A 20,904-nucleotide genomic window follows, 5' to 3' on the forward strand; every position below is an offset into this window, starting at 1 on the left:
TTTTTTTTCATTTCAATAAGGAATTCCTCATCCGCCCCTTCGCGTAGTGTATACAGTTTGGCCACCCTTTAACATTACCCCCCACTACGCCCATATCTTACCCACCTAATAACGTAAATATGAACCAAATGGAGGCAATTTAAAATGGCGCTTCAAGGAGGAACCTCCAAAATGGCTCTCCCTTCTTTTTACACCCCGTTATGAACACATCCCAATTTGTAAATAAATGTCCGTGTCCCACCGAGTGAGATTTCTACGCCCCTTGAAATGTCCAAGAACTCATCCCCTTTAGGTGCCATACGAACGGTGTGCTATGTTGTTATTCTAGTCGCTGTTCAGCTCACCACACCCTGTAGAACATACCGCTTGGATGAAAGACGGCTCTTCCTGGGATGGCCCCACGCTCGGAAGTAATGCAAAATTGGCAAAATAGCGGAACGGTCATGCACCACCACCCAACATGGGGTAGCATACCAATCAACACGCTCCGATTGAAGCGTCTTTTTCTTTTTTTCCACGTTTCCCCCACATTAACGTTGTTATGACTGTTTTTTCCCCCCCTCTGTAGGCCGACTCCCCCCCGAAGTGGCCCCCGCGTAAACGTGCTCAGCGAAAAATGTAATTGCAAAGAGTTAGACAAGAACTATGACGTTATAGTCATAGGTGGGGGACACAGCGGCTGTGAGGCCAGCCACATAAGTGCAAAAATGAGAGCGAAAACGTTGATCATAACTCAGTGTAAGGATAGCATCGGCGAAATGTCCTGCAACCCATCCATAGGAGGAATTGGCAAAGGTATTCTGGTGAAAGAAATCGATGCGTTAGGTGGACTCATGGGGAAAGTCATAGATAAAAGTGGCATACATTTTAAAATATTAAATGTGAGGAAAGGTCTGGCTGTTAGAGGACATAGAGCACAAGCGGATAGAGATTTATACAACTATCACATGAAAGAGCATATGCTGGGCACGAAAAATTTGCACATCCTAGAGAGTACAGTGCAGTCCCTGTTAATTGAAAAGTGCGGAAATGGTTCCCCCCAAAGTGGAAGACGCGTTTATGGAGTGAAAAATAAATGCGCGTGTGAATTTTACGCCAACAGTGTAGTCCTCACCACGGGGACGTTTCTGGGTGGTGTTTGTCACATAGGGAAGGACAAGTACCTTGGGGGGAGGATCAAACGGATGTCCAGGGGGGTGCTCTGGAAAGGGGGGACACAAAGTGGGGAAAAGTCCCCCAGGGGGGAAGACTCCAATGGGGTGAACCCCCCACCTAGCGACGGAATAACCTACACGAATCATGACAATCTGGAAAAACATAACGGCGCCATTTTTGACCAACTAGTGGAATCGTCCACGCAAAGCATTTCGAACCAATTGAGGGAGAACCAGTTTGAGATTAAGAGGATGAAAACGGGAACGCCTCCGAGGTTACACATTAGCAGCATTGACTTTGCCTCCCTCGAAAGGGAAGATAGTGAGAAAGAAAACCCATTTTATTTCTCCTTTTTAAATAGCAACAAAGTTAACAGGAACAAAACATTACCCTGCTACAAAACGTACACGAATGAAAGAACCCACGATTTGGTTAGAACCCATTTGAACGAGCTACCCGATTTCGACTGTTATGATAAGCTGGGGAATGGACCCAGATACTGTCCCTCGATAGCAAAGAAGGTCACAAAATTTGCCGAGAAGAATAAACACATAATTTGGTTAGAGCCCGAAGGATTTCACGACGTGCTCATCTACCCAAACGGATTAAGTTCCGCCTTCCCCTTAAACATACAGAAGGAGATCGTACATTCCATAAGAGGGTTAGAAAATGCAAAAATTGTTTTCCCTGCCTATGACGTGGAATATTATTACGTGAACCCTAAGTGTCTGAATTATACCTTAGAGACGAAGAACATAAAGGGTCTCTTCCTTGCTGGACAGATTTGCGGCACAACCGGATATGAGGAGGCAGCCTGCCAAGGAATTGTTGCAGGGATTAATGCAGCAATAGGTGCCCATAGTGCTGATGAACAGACAAAGGAGCAGTTCGTTTTGAAAAGAAGTGAAAGCTATATAGGGGTTCTTATTCACGATTTGATAAATAAAGGCATAACGGAGCCCTATAGAATGTTTACTTCCAGGGCGGAGTATAGACTCTACCTCAGACCGGACAACTGTGACATGAGACTTACCCCCATGGCGTATAAGTTGGGAATAGTATCCAACGAAAGGATGTATATACTAAGGCAGAAATATTCCTCCGTCAATAGACTCATTTGTCTCTTTAAGAAGCTGCAACTGAGTGGTTCCCACGAAGGGGAAAAAACACCCCCAACTGACACATATGGTAAAGACGCAGAGCATTTATTTGTAAAGAATTCCGTTGAAGCATTCCAACAGGACGGTAAAAACAACGTCCACCTCGAATTCACCTCTCGCAAAGGAAGCATAAACACATTGTATACAATTTTCAGAAGTGGAGTTGAATACCCTCTTCATATTTTGCTGAGCAAACTACAGGAGGTGCACAACTGGAATGAAGTAAAGAGCTCATTTTTACCTGAACAAAATAATCTTTCCATTTATATGGAAAAAATGCAGCACTGCGGGTTGTCACTTGACGAATATAATGACCTTCTTCTGAACTGTGCCACCCTCGAAACTGCCTGTGCGGAGGTTAAATACTCTCCCTACTTGATTAAACAGATCAGAGAGGTAGACAAAATTAGGGACAGCTTTGACTTGGCCATCCCGTCTGATGTCACCTACGACAGGTAAGGCCCCTTTCACGGCTGAATCGGTTCGTGTACCTATGGCTATACCACCACCGCAAATGCACCTTGTACCTATCACGATACTCTCCCCGCTAATCCTCCCGTAGGTTGAACTTCCCCTACTTGTCCAACGAAGAAATTGAAAAACTGAACAAATTCAGACCGCGCACTTTGCACGATGCCAACCGAATTGAAGGCGTCACCATGAGCGCCATTTATTATTTGTACTACTACATAAAAGGCGACAAAAATAGGGTTAAAAGATAGCTTGCCCGTTCTAAGCCATGCCGTCTGTTGTTCCCTCTAGTCGTTTGTGCAAGCCCCCACTGTTTGCGTCACATCCAGTGTCATTTGTTTTTTTTTTTTTTGTGCAATATTTGTTTCGTGATTTAGCCTTATGGTACCATGTGTGCCATTTTTCCCTCCTAATATGTGGTCACCCTCGGGGACATTTCCACTAACCCACCTGCCGCATGCGTTGCATGCGTGTCGAATACTTTTTTTCATCCTTATTTTGCCTTAATCCTTATACGGGGCTGATTTTTTTTTTCCGCCCTCCATTGGTGCATAATAACATCACAAACATTATTAAAAAAAGGAAAAAGTTACACTTTTATTAAGTTCCAAAATGTATATAGCGAATCAACACACGCGTGAACGTGTGTATCTTTTGTGCGATTGCATTAATTCCTGGAACATGGGCGCGTAGGGACATACACATTACCCATTGCACATTATGCACCCCTCCCCCGTCCGTTCAGGTGTGTGTATCCGTATCACCCTTTTTGCGGCTTTCCTCCTTCCACCTGCGAGCGTACTAATTTTGTGCGCCTTTCCCCTGCCCCAGGTCGCCTCTAAACCGCCCTTTTAGTCTCCCTTCGAATCAGAAGGGAGGGAGGGGCAAATTTTCCACCTGCAGAGCAATCACTACATAACTACTGCATCATCACGTTACCTCTGCATGCTAGTCGTGCCGACTGCACAACGGGAAAATTGATACCTAACTCAGCCGTTACCCAACTTTGCAAATGCGAACTTCGTAAGCACTTCCCCCCCTCCCCCATTTGCACAATTCACCAATGTATAAAAAAAATGTGTCACCTGTAAATATTTGATTTTACTACACCATTGTGTATGCGCTTATCATCCTTTATCAAAAGGGGGGGATAATCTGCAGGGGTATAAGCCGCAGAGGGGAGAAATGCAGGAAAAAAAAAAAAAAATACTTTTCCTTATTTTCCCACCCCAGACAAGCTGCCCCATTACAACAACAGCCCATAGTGACGGGATGAAAATAAAAAGGGGCAAATTATTTTTGAACTAAAAATGCGCCATTAAATGCGTGTAGAAGCACACGTGAGTAATTCTATCGGCGTGCATTACATGGGCCCTCATTATATTGCCACTCATTCTGTTGGGAGGGTAGCATTACCTTTTCACGTGAGGTAGGAAAAAGAAAGACGGGTGCAGGAGAAGTGAAGGGATCCCCACCCGTTACACAACGGGCCATAAACCAAACATACACCCAAGCAATGAATTAGCCGCTCAATATGATGCTCGATAAGTTCAAAAACATTGTAAACCTAAACAACAGCGGTGGGGAAAAGGATGAAGCGAAGAAAACGGAGGCAAACGAAAACCCAGAGGCGAGCGTGCCAGTACCGGGGGATCCCTCCTTAGAAGGAGCAGAGGATAAGGCCTTCTTCGATGAAATGCTAGGTGCACCACAGTACACATATGAGGAATTCCTGAAGGTGTTAAAAGCTCCCCAGGAAGAAAGAGGAGATACGGAAGACTTGAAAAAACATTGGGGGTACCCCCGAAGGTGGAAAGTTATTCTGTGGGATTTACAAATTCAGAATTATATGAACAGTGATTTTAATGCGTTTGTCGATTTTGACTTTGGGGGAAACCGGGAGGAGTGCCGCATACAGGTGTGCTACATGGAATGTGTTACTATGTGCGTGTTAAGTAGGAGGAACAACCCCTTTTTGCGCCCTTGCACATTCCTCTTCCTATTGCTCTTCCCATTTCTACCCCCCGTTCCTTACGCAGCGAGGTTCTAGCATGAAAATCTACGCAAAGGGAAAGACGAAAAATCTCCTGCGGACCCACGTGGTGTCCAACGTTGCCGCGGAGCAAAAAAAAAACATGAATTTTAGGAGCGTGTTTGAATATAGAGGATCGTACCTAGACCTGGAAAATGAAAAGCTAAGAATAAAGGTGTGGGAATATAAACAACTCACATTAAATAAACTGGAAGGAATATACGAAGAGCCCCTCCTCTCATTTGCAGTAGGACAGATTTACAACGAAACGACTTTGTACAAATATATGAAGGATACTCGAGTGAAGCGTTGTCGCCTTTTCTTCCAACTCTACTTCCAGGAGTTGTACGATTTTGAGTTATCATTTCTGAACTGGTCATTTAGTGATTTGCTGTCCTACACGTATATACAAGCTAAGAGCTTAAAGTACGTGGAGGACGATCCAGATAAACTGGGGAAACGGTTTAACAAAAGTGGACGCTGTAATTTCTTCCCTAAAGGAGGAACCTGTGTAAAAGTGAAAAAGTTAAATAAAAAAAAAAAAAAAAAAATCGAAAATAAAGACACAGATTATGGGATCGACATGAATTCCTCTTTCAATAGTGCCATGTCGGAAAACTCAGAACGAAACAATAAGAACAATCAACAGAACAACACGGGTGCCAAATATAAGGACGACCGTTTGGCAAGAAATTTAGAAAAATTATTCTTCCGGAATTTAAGTTTGATGCAATATGCGGAAGAGAATGAACAAGTCTCCTACAAAAATGTGAATAATGTGCAGCTTCCAAATCCTAGAGTTACTATAACCTTGACGCACACGCCCAAGGGACATGAAGGACTGAATTTGGTCTCCATGGAGCAGAAGGCCATTTGTTTCCCCATCTGGGAGAACCTAGGAGAGATGTACTTCCGGGGTACCCTTCGGGATATCGACATGTCCTACTTGAATGTGAGTATCGCGTGGATAAACAGGGAGTGCAATGAAAATATGATCGATTGTGTTTCCAACGGGGGACACCCAATATAATTTGTGACACCTCCCTTTTATACCCCCCCTCAGATTAAAGTCGAGGACATGTCCGCACCGAAGAGTACTAGAGAAATCGGAACCTGTCAAATTCCCCTCAAAGGAGTGGTGGATTATCCATACGTCGCTCACCAGCTGGAGGCACCCCCCTGGTTGATTGAAGAAGCAAAGTATGAAGATTGGGAGAGCAAATTGGAGGAGTGGAAATTCGGCACGGTAGATGGAAAAGTAATCATAGCAAGGGTTCCTCGGTACAGACAAACAGGAGACATCTACCACCTGGATTGTCGCTACGCTTATCTAATAGTCCACATATTTAACATAGATCAAATAGTAACAGTCGACAATGTAAAAGAATTGGATACCTACGTGGAAGTCTCCTTCGACGAAACGAGTAGGAGAACAAGAACCGTAAAGAAAACCTTGTCACCTAATTATGACAGCCAAGTAGCCATCCCACTACGCTTCAATCATAAGAATCAAGTGAATTACCAAAATTTTAGCAAAAAGGGACGTATATATATTGACGTTTGGGGAAAAGCAGACGACATTGTTTACGTAGGAGGGGTATCCATAACACCATACGAAATATTTTTCAACGAAAAAAATGCTAAAAGGAAGAAAAGCAGACTCGAACACATCGATTTGGAGACTAATGTGAAGACGCCATACGACACAGTGGTCTACAGAGGGTGTAAAAAATTACTCTTCCTTCATGATGATCAGAGAATTTCAAACATACATTTTAGCGTGTGGACATATCCAGATATGTTAAGCAACGACGAACATGAGCGTGATCGTGGCCCTGTCGTGGCGCCACCTGTTTTCAATACGACAAAAAATTTCCCCAGACGGTTGGCAGAAAAGTACGATAAACTGAAAGCACTCTACTTTCAGGTACTTAAAACGATTAGGGGAATTCCAGAAGGATGTACCGACATATATAAGACGAAGCGTTTTTTTAATTACGAATTGTTAAACCAAAGAAAGGAAAGTCATTTCCTGCCAACCCTAATTACAAGTGTGAAATCGCCCTATGGGGCAGAGTCCACAAACGCTATTTTTCACTACGTCAGATGTATACCTTTTATCCATAAAAAGGATAATATAGCTTTTACACCAGATTTTACACTACAGCTAAAAGGGGGAAATGCCCTAGACCATAGTCTACTACTGTGTAGTCTATTTCTAGGCATCCCCGTCATATCCTTTGTCTGCTTTGGAACCCTGTGGGATAACCAGAAACATGCATGGGTATGCACCTTCGAATATAATGAAGAGAAAAATTATGGATTGATAAAATTTTGGGAAACAACTACAGGAAATGTATACACATTAAAAAAAAGATTTAGCGATATGAACAAATTAAAAAGTTTGGAAATAAAGTTAAGTGAGTCAAAATATAAGTCTCACTTACGACACGGCTTCTTACAAAAAAGTGGAATGCATACAAACGATGTTAACAGAATAAAGGAAGAAACGAAGAAGCAAATTAAGGAGCTCTTCAACAACAGAGTAACTGATATTCCCACCGGGGGACCATCTATTCCATACAAAACCATTGATCTAATTTTTAACAATAAAAATATTTTTCTAAATCTGCAGGATCCTAACCCTTTAAACATTTGGTACGACTACTGGAAGGTGGACTTGTGGTTTCCCTTCTCTTCCATCGATTACAGCATCCAGCCCTGCTTCACCATAAAGAATTATTCTCACAAAATTGAAGACATGGAATTGGATAGACTAGCTAAAGAACTTAGGGGTAGCATTGAAAAAAATATAAATATTTATAGAGCTTCTCGGAACTTGTCCACTAGGTGGAACCGAGATGAAACTTTAGAACTGTTTTTGCAAGTCGGGTTGGAGTTACTGCACCAATTGAACACGTCACGGAAGGAAGACGCACTGCTAGCCAAACTAAAAATTGAAGACTGGAAGAAGGCACTATACTATAAAGTCCCACAGAGTCATAGACTACTCGGATTCCCCTACCATTTTAACACGTGCAAATCTAAGTTCATTTCGGATAAACTTATTAGCACACTTGCTATTTTAGAATCCAGGGATAGATCCCTGTGTCTTTCGCTAGCTGTCTGCTTGTATAGCCTCCCAGGGGACTTCATTTCTGCTTACATCTACATCATCACGTGTGTGAAGATAACGCAGAGGGAGCTCCGCAAAATGGAGATCGTCAAGGAGAAGGTGAGCACAATGGGGTGTTTTTTTTTTTTTTTTTACCCACCTAAAGGATTGTTTCCCACTTGTGCATGTAACACACATGCGATTGCAAAAATGACTTAATCTACCCCCTTACTCTCCCCCAACCTTCGTAGGCACAAAGAATAGCGGAAATCAAGAATGCCAAAAAAAAACCGAAGGAATCCCCCGAAGATGCTGACGTGGTGGGGGTCGACGAGTTAGATGTAGATGCGTCAGCAGAACACAACCTGGATGAGACACTAAAGGAGGACACCTATGGAGAGACGGACGTAAAATTTGCCTCAACAAATCAGGAGCCGCCTTCACAGGAAAACGATCAGGCGGATGAACTATATCTGGGCCTCATGGAAACCCACCCCAATGACGAAACGGCGCAAGTAGAATCCATACAGAACACAGGAAGAGGTTCGAAAAAGAAGAAGCTAAAAAAGTCCGTTAACTTAGTCAATATGTTGCTCGCAATGAACAAAGAAGGGAGACGCAAAAATGAGGAAAAGAACTCTCGTGAGGATGCCCCCATGGAAAAGCCACACGAAAGTTTAACTCACGTGAATGAAGGGGATTCCACCAAAAATGAAAATGAGCCTGAGGCAGATGTGTGTCGACCACAAGAGGAGGAAAGAAAGGATGTCCAGCTGACTGAGGAAGCAGCACCCGAGAAAGACGGCCCAGTGGTGAGTTTCAAGGGGGACATCAAAGCTCCTGATTCGACTGATTGGAAGATGAACAAAAGGGTAGACACAAAGGAATTGAGGAAAAAAAAAAAAAAAGAAAAGAAGAAAGAAAAGGAGAGCAAATCGGAGCGGGATAAAAACCAACTAGAATTCGAAAAGCTAATAAAATCGAACAACTACTTTGAGAAGGAAAAAAAAAAACTGCAAGAAGACATAGAAAAGCTGGAGAAGGAAAAGGAGGAATTCAAGAAACAGAAAATGCTAAGGGACCAGAAAGAGAAACAAATGCTCCTAGAGGAGAAACTGAAACTCGAAAAGGAAAAGGAACTCTTCGAGAATGAAAAGTTAGAACGGAAGATGTCCTACATGCTGAAAATTAATGAGTGGGAGAAGGAGAAGGAGCAAAAGTGGAAAGAGGAGGAAAGGAAGAGGAAAGAGGAGGAGAGGAAGAAAAAAGAAGAAGAGCGGAAGAAGAAAAAAAAAAAAAAGGAGGAAACTCGCAGGAAGAAGTTGGACCGGATGAGCAGTGCTGAAGTGGAGGAAGAGGCAGATCGGGAGAAAAAAAAGGAGAGGACATGGGATATGGAAAGAGAGCGGGAGCTAGAGATGGAAAGGGAACGGGAGCAGAAGGAGAGAGAACGAGAGCGGGAGATGGAAAGAGAAATGGACAGAGATATTGGTAGAAAAACTGGGAACAACGGGGAAGCACAGCCCGCCATGCAGGAAAAGTATTCGGACACGAATGAGCTTAGCCAGCTAAGCAGCTTTGACGAGGAATTGGACCTAAACCAGATGTATTCGAAGACATCAAGTGGGAAACCAGACGCAAGCACTCGTGACGCATTCGTAGCAGCACTTGTGGCAACATTTGTGGCAGCATTTGTTGCAACATTTTTGTCCGAGTGTGCTGCCTTGTGGGTACACACGTGTGTGCACTCCCTTTCAGTAAAAATGTGCGTATTCCCATTATGTTTCTCCCCCTTTTTTTTTTTTTTTTTTCCCCCTCAGATTTGTATGACTTAAACGAGAAGAAAAAAAAAAAAATAAGAGTGCATACGAATAGGAAGGAAAATAGTGGTAAGTAGAGCGCATTCTACATGCACGTGTATGGTGTTTCGCAAAATTAATCCACCCTTTAACCGCCATAAATAGGGAACTGAAAAAGAGTTACCCCCCTGTGGTGAACAAACATAACACGAAGGAATGAGCCAGTATGAATAAGCACACGCTAACTTACACAACACAATTGATGTCCTTCCCTCCCCCCGCAGCCTCCACGTCCAACCTCTCGAAAGACATGGATGAGGTGAAGAACCAAATGGATGATAACCCCAACATCGCCAGGTACCTATACGGGAAAACCCAAAACAGAGAAGCCGGAAAGAAAAATTATAATTATGACAAGCCTCACTATGGGAAAAGTATGAACGAAATGACATACACGGAAATGAAGAAGAGTGATTTATTTAAAGGGTTTGCTGACCCCCCATCTGGCAAGGCTAAGAAAAAAATTGTGCTCGTGAAAAGAAAGGGATAACCTAGGCAGAGGCAGTTGCCAGTTATATGTGTAACAGTGCATACAAGCACAGCGCAGGGACAATGGTTGGGCATGATATCAACCTGGTTGTTCCACCACGGGGGTCCCATTTTGAAGGCAGACATGTTATAGAAACATTGTTTTGTAAACCCAAGTTATTTTATTTTTACCGGATGGTGGAATAGCTGTTTCACCATGAGAGGTGTCTTCCGTTTTGACTCCAGGCCCATTCGGTTCAGCGTGGATACATCATAATCCGCATGGACGTCTACTTTCTTCTTACCTTTTTAAATTCGCAAGTGGGAATTCACCATACGTTTATTTTCTCCAACTCTTTTTAAATTCACCCTAACTTGTGTTATCTCTTCGTTGCTTTTACTTTGACTTTTTGTTTTCGTTTTTTTCATTTTTTTTTCACTTTATTTTTTTTTTTATTTTTTTTATTTTGGCCACGGATGAGCGTAATTAACAAATGCTTAGTCATTTTTCCCCTTGGTGACTTTCACAAAAGGGTACTTTTTTTTTTTCGTATAATTTTTTTTTCTTTTCCGATTACACAGTTATGACTGGAATATGTTTTCAGTGTGAAGAAGCCTCTTTTTAATTTTTTTCCCTTGTTTTTTGTTGCTTTTTTTGTTTCCTTTTTTGATTCTTCTTTTGTTTCTCTTTTTTTTGTGTGTGCTTCATGTTGTAAACTTCCCCCCTCCACCTTTGCAGATGCTCTAATTTTTAAATGCCTGTTTTTTCACCCGTGGGGCCGTCTGCCCATTTTAAAAATATTAGGTCTGTCTACTGGGGGAATTTAAGCGAGCGATTTTTCACGCACTGTTTGTTGTGCGTATGCTCACAAAAATTAGGCAATTTTTTTTTTTTTTACAATTTTGTAAAATGTGAACTGTTCGAAGAAACTGGAGTGAAAAACAGAGTGGACACTTTTTTTTTTTCTCTTGTTCTCTCATGAGTGTTGCTCGTTGGACCACCATTGGTTATTTACGAGTCGCCCTTTTACCTTCCTCCTATGGGAGATGCATCCCCAAATGATCATTCGCGATAGGCGATTGAACTTGTCGTAAAAATACTTTAGAACCGTTTAACCGGTGGTACAGTTTGTTCATCACTGTTTTGCAGTAAAAAAGGTGCAACAAAAGGGGGGCAACATCCCCTTTGCATTGCCTTTTATAGATGACTTTTCCATACTCGCAAAAGCACCAATAGGTGAAGGGTTGTACAGTGTTGAACATCCCTGCAGTAGCTGGAGGAGGAGGCTAATTGGGGGACAAATGAAAAAGGGCCATCCGAAGCGGCAACAATATAATCGTTCAGCTGGGGAGACTCTCGGCGGGATGGAAAAGTCCCATTTGGGGCAGGCAACAACGTAAAAATAAATCATGGCACAGTATGCACGGATAAACCTGATCCGAACAAATCGAAAAACCGATTATTACATACATGCAGCATGAGTTAGCTGAAGGTCTATACGAGCCGAATCGTCGGCAGTCCAAGGAGGTTCAAATGAGTACATAATCCTGGCTCGAAATTTCCAAGGTGCAAAAAATGCAAATAATCCCTTCGAAACACGGCTAAATTTTTAAATTGAAAGGGAAAAAAAAAAAAATAAATAAATAAAATGGGAAATAAGAGCACATTCTTAGCGACCTAGCGCGTGTGGCCGCTACGCCGTGAAATCGTAGCAAGTCGAATGACAAGGAACAGGAGCCACTGGTTTGTTAATAAGTAAGCAGGGAGTCGGCATTGGAGGAATCCCCCCCTTTTGCCCAGAAGAGGCATCAGAAGGAAGAGATACCCCCCAGGGGAAAGGAAAGAAACAGAGATAGAAGAAGTGGCAACGAAGCTCCAACGACGCGGCTAGTATAACGCGTGAGGGCCAAATGATGAACCCAGTGGCGCAGAAAAAAATAAAATTAACGGATGAGGCCGTGAAGAGTTTTCAAGTGCTGAGGGCGTTCAAGTATAAGCAAGCACTGACGAAGAACATGTCATGGAGTTACGATGGAAATCTGTTGTTAACGTCCAATCAGAATGACTCAATAACGTTGTATAGCTTACTAAAAGGGAATAACGTGAAGTCGCTACATAGTAAAAATTGTGGTGTGGACGTTGTGCGTTTTTTAAATAGCACAAATGAAGTTATTGTCTGCTCAACGAAATCGAACAATTCGGAGCACAAACAGTTCCTGAGATTTTGGGACATTAAAGAAAATAAATATATAAAGTCCCTCCCACAGATAGGAAACATTTGTGAATACAATGGCATCAATATAAGTGAAAACAAAAAGTTAATGTTAATAAATTCGGACGATGGACACGTAAAATTATACTATTTTAATTGTGACTCTCCTTTAATTTTATATAAGTCCGATTTTGTAAGACCCGTCTCCTCCTTTGATCAAGAAGGAAATATATTTATTGCCTCCTATGGGAAGAAAGAAATTCACTATTATGACCTATTAATGCTTGATCGTGGGGAATACCACATTTGCAACTTAAAAGACAACATGGGAAAAGACGAATTTGTTGTAAACCTTTTATTCACTCCAAATAATAAAGCTATAATCGTTTCGACTAATCAAAATAACCATTTCAAAATTGACTCCATCAATGGCAATTTTTTATGTTCTTATAAATATCCTCAAAAATCACCTGAACAGTTCAGCTCTTTTTATTCTCCAGCTAGCCATTTGCACACAAAAAAAAAAAAAAAAATTTCTTCGAATTCGAGTGTGAATGTGTGTGACCAATTGCGTGCTACTGGTAGTAGTGGTTTGGAGGCGCCCTCGGAAAATTCGTGCAGCAGTTTGTTCCTCCCAACTGTAACGCCCGACGGGCAGTACGTTATGAGCGGTAAGGCAGGATCATTCGGCCAGTAGCATATGCACAGACAAGCACATTTGGGAAATTACCGTTGTGTGTGTTCCCGCACGTTCTCGCCTGCTTAAACGTGGTGTATTTCTCCGACTTCCCGTTTTCCCCTTCCAAACACACTCCCCTTCACCCTGTTCATTCAGGCTGGACTGACAGCGGAATTCACATTTGGAATGAAAATGGAAACTACGTGACGACTCTGTATGGACATGAGGGTAAGCCAAAAGTGTGCATTTTTTTCCCCAATGCTCTCTCCCCCCTCCGTCTTCGTATGACATTTTCTATTCGATCCCGAGGAGTAGGCCTTAATGCAGAGGAATGCCTTTAATAAAAAGAATAAGACTAGCAACAGGGATATCGTAGCGTCATGCCTCTTCTACCCTCTCCCTTTTCGAAATGACACAATTATCGAACTAATAACGCCTCCCCCTTTAGGCCCCCCGTATAATGTGACCTTCAACCCCAAGTGCGCCGTCTTGGCCTCAAGTAAGAACGCCTAACTGCACAGACGAACCTGTGTATATGCCTTAGCAGATCCTTACGGATCATCCTCCGAGTGCACGACCCCCCTCTAACACAACATTATAATGACCATTCTGATTTTCCTCTTTTTTTTTGGCAGGCTGCTTGAACGTTGCTCTGTGGCAACCAAACATCTGATTTGGACACCCCCCGAAAGTACGTCAACCCGCTCCTGCATACTAATTGGAAGGGCCAAACTGCAATGAACCCTCAATTAAGGAAGTCCCTTTTTAAATTTCTATGATCATAATAACCGCATCGCGCGTAACTGCATCGTTTGAGGCCGCGAAGAAGGCGCTATAAACGATTACATATTCACTTACATATATACCCATGCTGGTATGGCCCATCGTAACGCCCCTTTAGTGGGGAAATTTTACTCCCCTCTCTTTCAAAGCCACCGCTTTAACAACCGCGACAAGGCGAGTTGTAATTAAAAATAATTTTGTCTTTAAAAGTTAGCAATAAAATTCTTCAAAAAAATTATTTTAAAGTAAATATCAAATTTGAATGGGACAAAAAAAAAAAAAAAAAAAATTAATTTTTTTTACTCAAAGTGTCTGTAACGCAGGTTATTCGTCTGTCTTTTTTTTTTGTCTTGTGATAGATCCACGAGTAGGCATCCCTCAGTTGCCTTAAAAATGTGCATTTGTTGACTGATTATTTGTTGGCTGATTCAAGCGTGCAATGCATGACGATGTTTTTTTACTTTTTTATTTCATTTTCCCAGTAGACCTCTTTTCCTTTTAACCACCCAAGTGTGCAACGCTACTGCATGTGTTACCTCTTCTTTCTGTCCCTCCGGAGGTGCTCAACGGGGGTAGCGTCCACGGATGTTGCGTCGTCATTCTCGTGTTCGCGCTTAGCGTTGTCACAATGGGGGGTCACTTCGTTCGGGGGTTCACCCCCCTCTTCCTCCCCGTCGCTGGGAGGGTCCTCACTAAGTATCTCTTCACTTCGTGGATTCTCACTTATCACATCTTCACTTGGTGGATTTTCACTTGTTCCCCCGGCGTAGTCGTTGACAAGCCAGTGTATGAACGCCTCCGCTTTCCTGTTGCACAGGGAGTCGTCCTTCACCTGCTCCATCATGTTGGAAATTTCCCGGCTAGCCATCTCATCGGAAAAGTTAAACATGTAGTTGTCTAGCTGCTGGTACAGCTGCTCATTGGACTTCTGCACACAGTCCTGAACCTTCCGAAGAAACAACTCCCTGTCATTGTTGAGTAAAAAATAGGCCTCCTCATTTTCGATGTTTTCCTTGCTGTATTCATCCTTTAAATAAAAAATATTTCTCATGTAGAGAAATATTAACGACATGTAATGACTTTTTGGAGTCCACTCATTTAAATGTTTGCCTAAATTTAATTTTCCCGTTTGAAAATTTATTAAAGGATGAAAAACGGGGGATAAAAAAAATACCTCAGGAATTGTATGTGGGTAATTTTCTCCCAACCTGATTTGCGCCTTAAATTTTCCACTCTTATAAACAGTGCTATACAAAACTATGAATACATCCCATACTAGTAAATTATCCTCCTGTGGAAGGCAGTAAATTCCCCTTGGCATTTCTTGCATTAGAAAGGAATACTCTGTTAGGATAGAACACTTACCGACATTTTTATGAATCTCGCTTAGGTATCCATCTATGATTTCCTGTTCCATTGTAGACTGTGCCAGTAGCTCTGGGTTTAGGGGGATAATAGTCCTCCCCAGTCTCTGCTGGATTAATACGTACTCCTTTTGTTTGAAGAATACGCTGTCCACTGCGTCAATGTTGTGCATGCTGTCCCCATTGGATTCATTAACTGGGTCATCCCCCCTATGCGTGTCCTCCACGTCTTCTATCGTATTATCTGTGATGCCCTCATTCCCTGCACTGTTCATATGATCCATGGTTTCCATATTGTCCACTTGGTTGGGATTCCCCCCATGGGGAATATCGCCCTCCCCCTGCACATGACGACCTTCATCGTCTGGACATTTGGGAAAGTAGGCGAACGTTTTTCCAACGAGTAGCTTACTCACCCCCTCTTCCTCTGGGACCCGTTCATTGTCGTACCACATGGTCCCCCACTTTGCGTAACTCCCCTTCCGTGACTACTGTGCGAACGGCAGGACGTCAGACGGGAAAAAGTTCACACGCGATTGTTTATATATGTACATATACACACCTGCTGACATAAAAAGATACACCCATGTGTGTATTTTTTTTTTTTTTCAAAAATTTCAATGCAATTGTTTGCAACACCTGTGCGTAACGCATTCGGGGGAGGAGTAATAAGTTATTAAAAAAAAAAAAAAAAAAAACTCCTACCCCTCATAAATAATCACCTCTTTGCGGAGTTCCTTTCCACTCTTTTTTGGACATATGAAGAGAAAATTTCAAACGTAGTATAATTGATGCGCGCTAGAGTGGACGGGTCACGCCTCGCAAAAGTTGTCTCCACGCTCGGAAGGGGTCAACCAAATGGACCGCTAAAAAATTGTTGCACAAATGGAAGTACACTCCGCATGGCACAGAAAAGTTAACAAAAGCGTGGCCAATCTTTTCAGGCGAATTTTTTTTTTTTTTTTTTTTTTTTTATCCATCCATCCATCCATACTTACATACATACATACTTTGCCGGAAATACAGCCAAAAAGTTACGCTCCCAGGGGGCGCAACAATACAAACGAATTGCTGCTTCACCATGTAATATTCGTACCCCGAATGACTATATTTTCCCATGGGGAGAAAAAACGTACTAATTAAAAAGCGGACAGGGCGAACAAATTGTTGCAAGGGGGCGGAGCAACAATTTAACGGAAGCGCCTAGTAGTGTTTTTCCCCCCTTTGTTTCCATCTGTCAGTCTTTTAACGCCCATTTGGGCTTCGCCAAAGTAGTACCTCCACAAAGAGACTCCGCCGTTACATGGTTCATAATTTATATACTGTACATACTGTACAACCGCTCACAAAATTTAGACAGCACTTTTCTCATTTCCTCCTCATGCGTGTAGCCCCTGGAGAAGTTCCTCCATTTGGGGAAAAAAAAAGGGATATACTGAATTCTTTTGCCCCTTCTCAAACGCTAGGAAAACTTTTAAAGCGAAAGGGGTACAAGAACCCCGGAATTGGCCCACTAAAATAGGTAACAATTTTCCCGTGTCGTCACGCATCACACATTTGTACTTTCCATTTGGTCCACCTTGTTCGCTTCCCTCCTACTTCCTTCCCATTTCTCATTCTTTTACTGTTCTTTTTTTCAACCTCTTAATTTGCCTTCATTTGCGCAAGTCATTAAAAAAAAAAAATGCTTTATACATGGATATTCTCATTTTATGTAAATATTTACATCACATTGCACGAGAGAGTATACATTTGCATGCAACGCCGCTTGTGCAAAATAAAGAAGAAAAAAAAAAAAAAAAAAAAAGGAAAAAAAAAAAAAATGCTTGCACCTTCGTGAAAGATTATCTATGTGTGCATATATGTATGCATGCATTTATACAGACATAATACATACAGAGATACACATATGCTTCCGTCTCAATTATATACAAATACTGTTTGGCAGGACTGTTAGGTAACCTTCTTTCCTAAAAATTTTTCATATGACATTCTCCCCATGCAACATTCTCTCTCTTCTATCATTGGCATGGAAGCTATTCTGCTGTGTTTGGCTTGCTCTTAACATTTCATAATTGGTCGCTTTCTTTTTTTAAGTATAAGGCAACATTGGCTAGGGTTAGGATTCTTTTTCCCTTCTTCTTTTTTTCTATGATATGCCCCTGCTATTGGCTGTGCGATATGTACATTTTTTTTTTTTTCTTTCTTTTTTCTTTTTTTTTTTCCACCTTATTTGGATGATTCAAGCGTGGACTCCATTTACTTCACAGATCTGTTTGTCTCTCGAGTGGTGTCCGTCGTGCTATGCGTGACAATGCTTTCTTACAATTTTTTTTATTATCTTTTTTTTTATTTTTTCCAATTTTGCTATTTTTTTTTTTATTTTTCAATTTTGCTATTTTTTTTTTTTTTTTTTTCTCACATATGTGTGTATATATAAATTATGTATATATTGGCTTCATAAAAATATGTATAAAAAGAAAACGAACGGATCTCAGAACTTAAGCTCCATGTATACGTATATGGTCCCCTGCGCAAATTCCTTCTCGTATTAAAAAGTCTTTGACATTATTTCTCTTGTCTCCCTGCAGTTGAATAATTGAACCATGTTCACTGTCCTCTATGATTGTTCCATTACAGTTGAATTCCTGCAAAAAGGGGGGGCGAAAAAAGAACGAAGCGGGAAATTAGTACACCTGCAGTTCGGTTATGCAGCGTGGTCATTCGGCATGTCCTCAATCAAGGGGTTCATCACCTGGGCGAGCACCTACGGCACGCCTTCCCTTCTTCCTTTCATCCTTATTTTGTTTTTATTTTTTCCTCTTTTTTACTCTTTCCACTGCGCACTTACTTTTTTTAACGCTCGGACAATTTTTTTCAAATCATACGTTTTTCCTAATCCTTGCACTGTCGTAACGCTCTTTCTACCATTTCTTTGTTGATTTCTGATATCTGCGAGGGGGGGGATAAATGTAGGGGAGGATTTTAGTGTTTCATGGGGCGTTGTATAGAAGAAATGCACGCAAGCTAACGTACATAAGTACATGCCCATAAATGGCGCACGCCCTATGTACGCTTCTTTCCACTGCAGCGAAAAAAGAAGGTAAAAACGCAACGCAGAACAAAAGGGACAATCAAATCGATGCACGACGAAGCACCCGCAGCGGCACCGTTACGGGGTGCACGCACATAAACAGTAGAACAATTTGTTCACAAGCGGTGGTGCACTTCCAAATGCGAACAGCACATTTGCATACGACCTTTTCGCGCGTGGGTCAAAACATGCAAAAAGCATCACCACGCACAGGTATGAACACGGGGAGGGGGTAATCTCAACATGCGTATTATGTTGCGTACATTTCGCGCTTCCCCTGATAGTGGGTCACTCAAACTTACGTATTAAATTGGTCGTGCTAGGTTTACCATTCCCCTCATCAACAATATTTTCATTTGTGAAGGGGTCATTAATACCAAGATTCTGTATAGCGAGGTTCATCAAGCTTTATATACGGATTTAACAGAAGGTGGGGTTTTTTGAATTGTAATATTTAACGATATGAAAAAACAAAACTCACAAATGCGGCTCTGTTTTATTTACTCGTAAGTATAAATGTAAGGTTATATTTAATAAAGGTACTTCTTTATAATTTAAAACGAGAAAGCATAAGAAAGTAAAACAGCGGGCATAAAAATATAGCTAACGGTTTGATGGCGCAAAAATGGGGTATATCTTTATGTAATACAATTGTGAGGCAAAAAAGAATGGTTTGTTCTTTTTGTATTTGTAACGATGGTTTGGTGGATGGTATACTTTAAGTAAACATAACGCAAAAATGAGTGGGATCTGCAAAAGTAAGGATTAACGCGATATGGTTAAATATTTCAATGGTACTGATTTTTTTACTGGTATTTTGTTCGATTATTTTTTTATATGATTGTAAGAAAAGGGATGAATGATGGATGATGAAATTATTTTACAATGGAGGGTTTTTTTTTCGATTTAAAAAAAAAAAAGTTATTTTTTCAAACTGAATAATTCGCGTATAGTTATCTATAAACTTTTCGTTAAACGTTTCGCGCTTTGAGGTGAATGAATAAAAGGGAATTTTATTATGGCAGTTTTTTTAATGCAATTTTTTATGCGAAGATGGGATGAACGAGGGTGAACGAAATTTAATTGAAGCGAAATTTTTCATTCGGGTTTTGTCATTTTGCGTTTGTCATTTTTGCGTTTGCCATTTATTTGCGCATTTGCAATTTGCTTCAATTTTTTTTTTTTTTTTTTTTCTGAACGTTCATGTGAATAGTGAAAAAGTTATTTGCATGTCGATGGTCGACAAAAAAAAAAAAAAAAAAAAAATTGCAATTTTGCGGCAAATGGCTTTTTCTTATATGGCATGGCAAAAAAATTGGGTTATTTGTGCGTATACTGCTGGCGGGTGATGATAGTGGCGTAATACGCGCATAAAAAAAAAATATGTATATATTTATATATAATATATGTATATATATATTTTTTCGCATTTGCTTACATATATATAAATTTTGCACGTTTGCTGCACTACGAACATTTTTTGCGAACATGTCCGGCAGTTTTGCCCCAGTAGCGGCAGCATTAAAAATGTCAGCAGCAAAATGTGATAAAACACGACTGCGGGAGGTATCACTTTTAAAACGGATTTTCTTCAGTTCACAATTTTTTTACCGACACGCGGTGATACCCCCCCCAGCTGCGAAAATTTGCACGCCTATTTTTTCATCATATACCTTGCGGGCAAGTGCCAATGCGGGCCTGCGCATGTGTGATGTGACACGCGCGATATTGCAATATGTACAATACATACATAGTATTATACGTACATTCACGCACATGTACATTACCGCCAGGGCAGATACGGAATCACCTAACGTACGTACACGCCGCGTGACCGCCGTACCTCCTGCTCACCATGCACACACAAAATAACGGCGGAAAAAGTACCCAAATTTTCGTTGTTCTGTTCAACCCAGGGGCACTTCCACAAATTTTGTGGAGACTCTTCGACATTAAAAAAGCATTGCAAAAGGGACCAACCAAACATGGTAAAAAGAAAAACCTTTCCGTAAAAATATCCATTTTAGCTGTTTCGGAAAAAAAAAAAATGCCCGCCTTGTTCCATTTATGCCCTCAAAATGAGGTAGCTTTTTCAAATATTAAAAAAAAATATGCACAGGTCAGGTAAAAATATAACACGTTAAGTTTATACATGTGTGCAGGGGCATATATGATCAGTTCTGTAACCCTTCGAAAAAATCTCCAAAATGTATGCACCTCTGTGTAGTTATAAATATACATGTAAGCCAACCCCCTGGGGGGCTCGTCAGCCAAAATGTCAAATGAACTCCCGCTGCATACATCACAGAGCTGCACAGGTAAAAACATTTAAATGATGCCACTAAATGTGTGCTCATGGGAATTCCCATTTTTTGAGGAAAGTAGCATGGCTAAATGTTAACATATTAAATAGCATCCCGCGTACGCATGTATATGTGCCCGCTCGAAATGTCTGTATACATGTGAGCTCAACGTAGAGCAGAATTATGCTCCGTTGTTCCCCCGTCGTCA

At 41.3% G+C, this 20,904-nt stretch overlaps 5 protein-coding genes across 5 annotated transcripts; 3 read left to right on the forward strand and 2 right to left on the reverse strand.

The window, feature by feature from the left end:
* Positions 1 to 267: 267 nt before the first annotated feature.
* PCOAH_00052380 (Glucose inhibited division protein A-like protein) lies at positions 268 to 3,037 on the forward strand (the record flags this gene model as incomplete). The annotated part of the gene is made up of 3 exons (XM_020062018.1): positions 268 to 410; positions 569 to 2,770; positions 2,878 to 3,037. The coding sequence occupies 3 exons, from the start codon at positions 268 to 270 to the stop codon at positions 3,035 to 3,037; spliced, it is 2,505 nt and encodes an 834-aa protein (XP_019917591.1).
* Positions 3,038 to 4,320: 1,283 nt separating this feature from the next.
* On the forward strand, positions 4,321 to 10,282 carry PCOAH_00052390 (Uncharacterized protein; the record flags this gene model as incomplete). The annotated part of the gene is made up of 6 exons (XM_020062019.1): positions 4,321 to 4,704; positions 4,826 to 5,770; positions 5,882 to 8,053; positions 8,185 to 9,649; positions 9,754 to 9,822; positions 10,017 to 10,282. The coding sequence occupies 6 exons, from the start codon at positions 4,321 to 4,323 to the stop codon at positions 10,280 to 10,282; spliced, it is 5,301 nt and encodes a 1,766-aa protein (XP_019917711.1).
* Positions 10,283 to 12,171: 1,889 nt separating this feature from the next.
* PCOAH_00052400 (Uncharacterized protein) lies at positions 12,172 to 13,825 on the forward strand (the record flags this gene model as incomplete). Its single annotated transcript, XM_020062020.1, has 4 exons — positions 12,172 to 13,144; positions 13,309 to 13,380; positions 13,601 to 13,651; positions 13,788 to 13,825. 4 exons carry the CDS (start codon positions 12,172 to 12,174, stop codon positions 13,823 to 13,825), a joined length of 1,134 nt encoding a protein of 377 aa, XP_019917618.1.
* A 642-nt stretch (positions 13,826 to 14,467) lies between these two features.
* On the reverse strand, positions 14,468 to 15,754 carry PCOAH_00052410 (Ubiquitin-conjugating enzyme; the record flags this gene model as incomplete). Its single annotated transcript, XM_020062021.1, has 1 exon — positions 14,468 to 15,754. The coding sequence occupies one exon, from the start codon at positions 15,752 to 15,754 to the stop codon at positions 14,468 to 14,470; it is 1,287 nt and encodes a 428-aa protein (XP_019917502.1).
* A 1,932-nt stretch (positions 15,755 to 17,686) lies between these two features.
* PCOAH_00052420 (Translation initiation factor SUI1) lies at positions 17,687 to 19,275 on the reverse strand (the record flags this gene model as incomplete). The annotated part of the gene is made up of 3 exons (XM_020062022.1): positions 17,687 to 17,947; positions 18,151 to 18,251; positions 18,696 to 19,275. The coding sequence occupies 3 exons, from the start codon at positions 18,793 to 18,795 to the stop codon at positions 17,801 to 17,803; spliced, it is 348 nt and encodes a 115-aa protein (XP_019917855.1).
* Between the last annotated feature and the right edge of the window lie 1,629 nt (positions 19,276 to 20,904).

This window comes from Plasmodium coatneyi, chromosome 14 (assembly GCF_001680005.1).
Source record: "Plasmodium coatneyi strain Hackeri chromosome 14, complete sequence".
In the NCBI taxonomy this organism is placed as follows: Eukaryota; Apicomplexa; class Aconoidasida; order Haemosporida; family Plasmodiidae; genus Plasmodium; species Plasmodium coatneyi.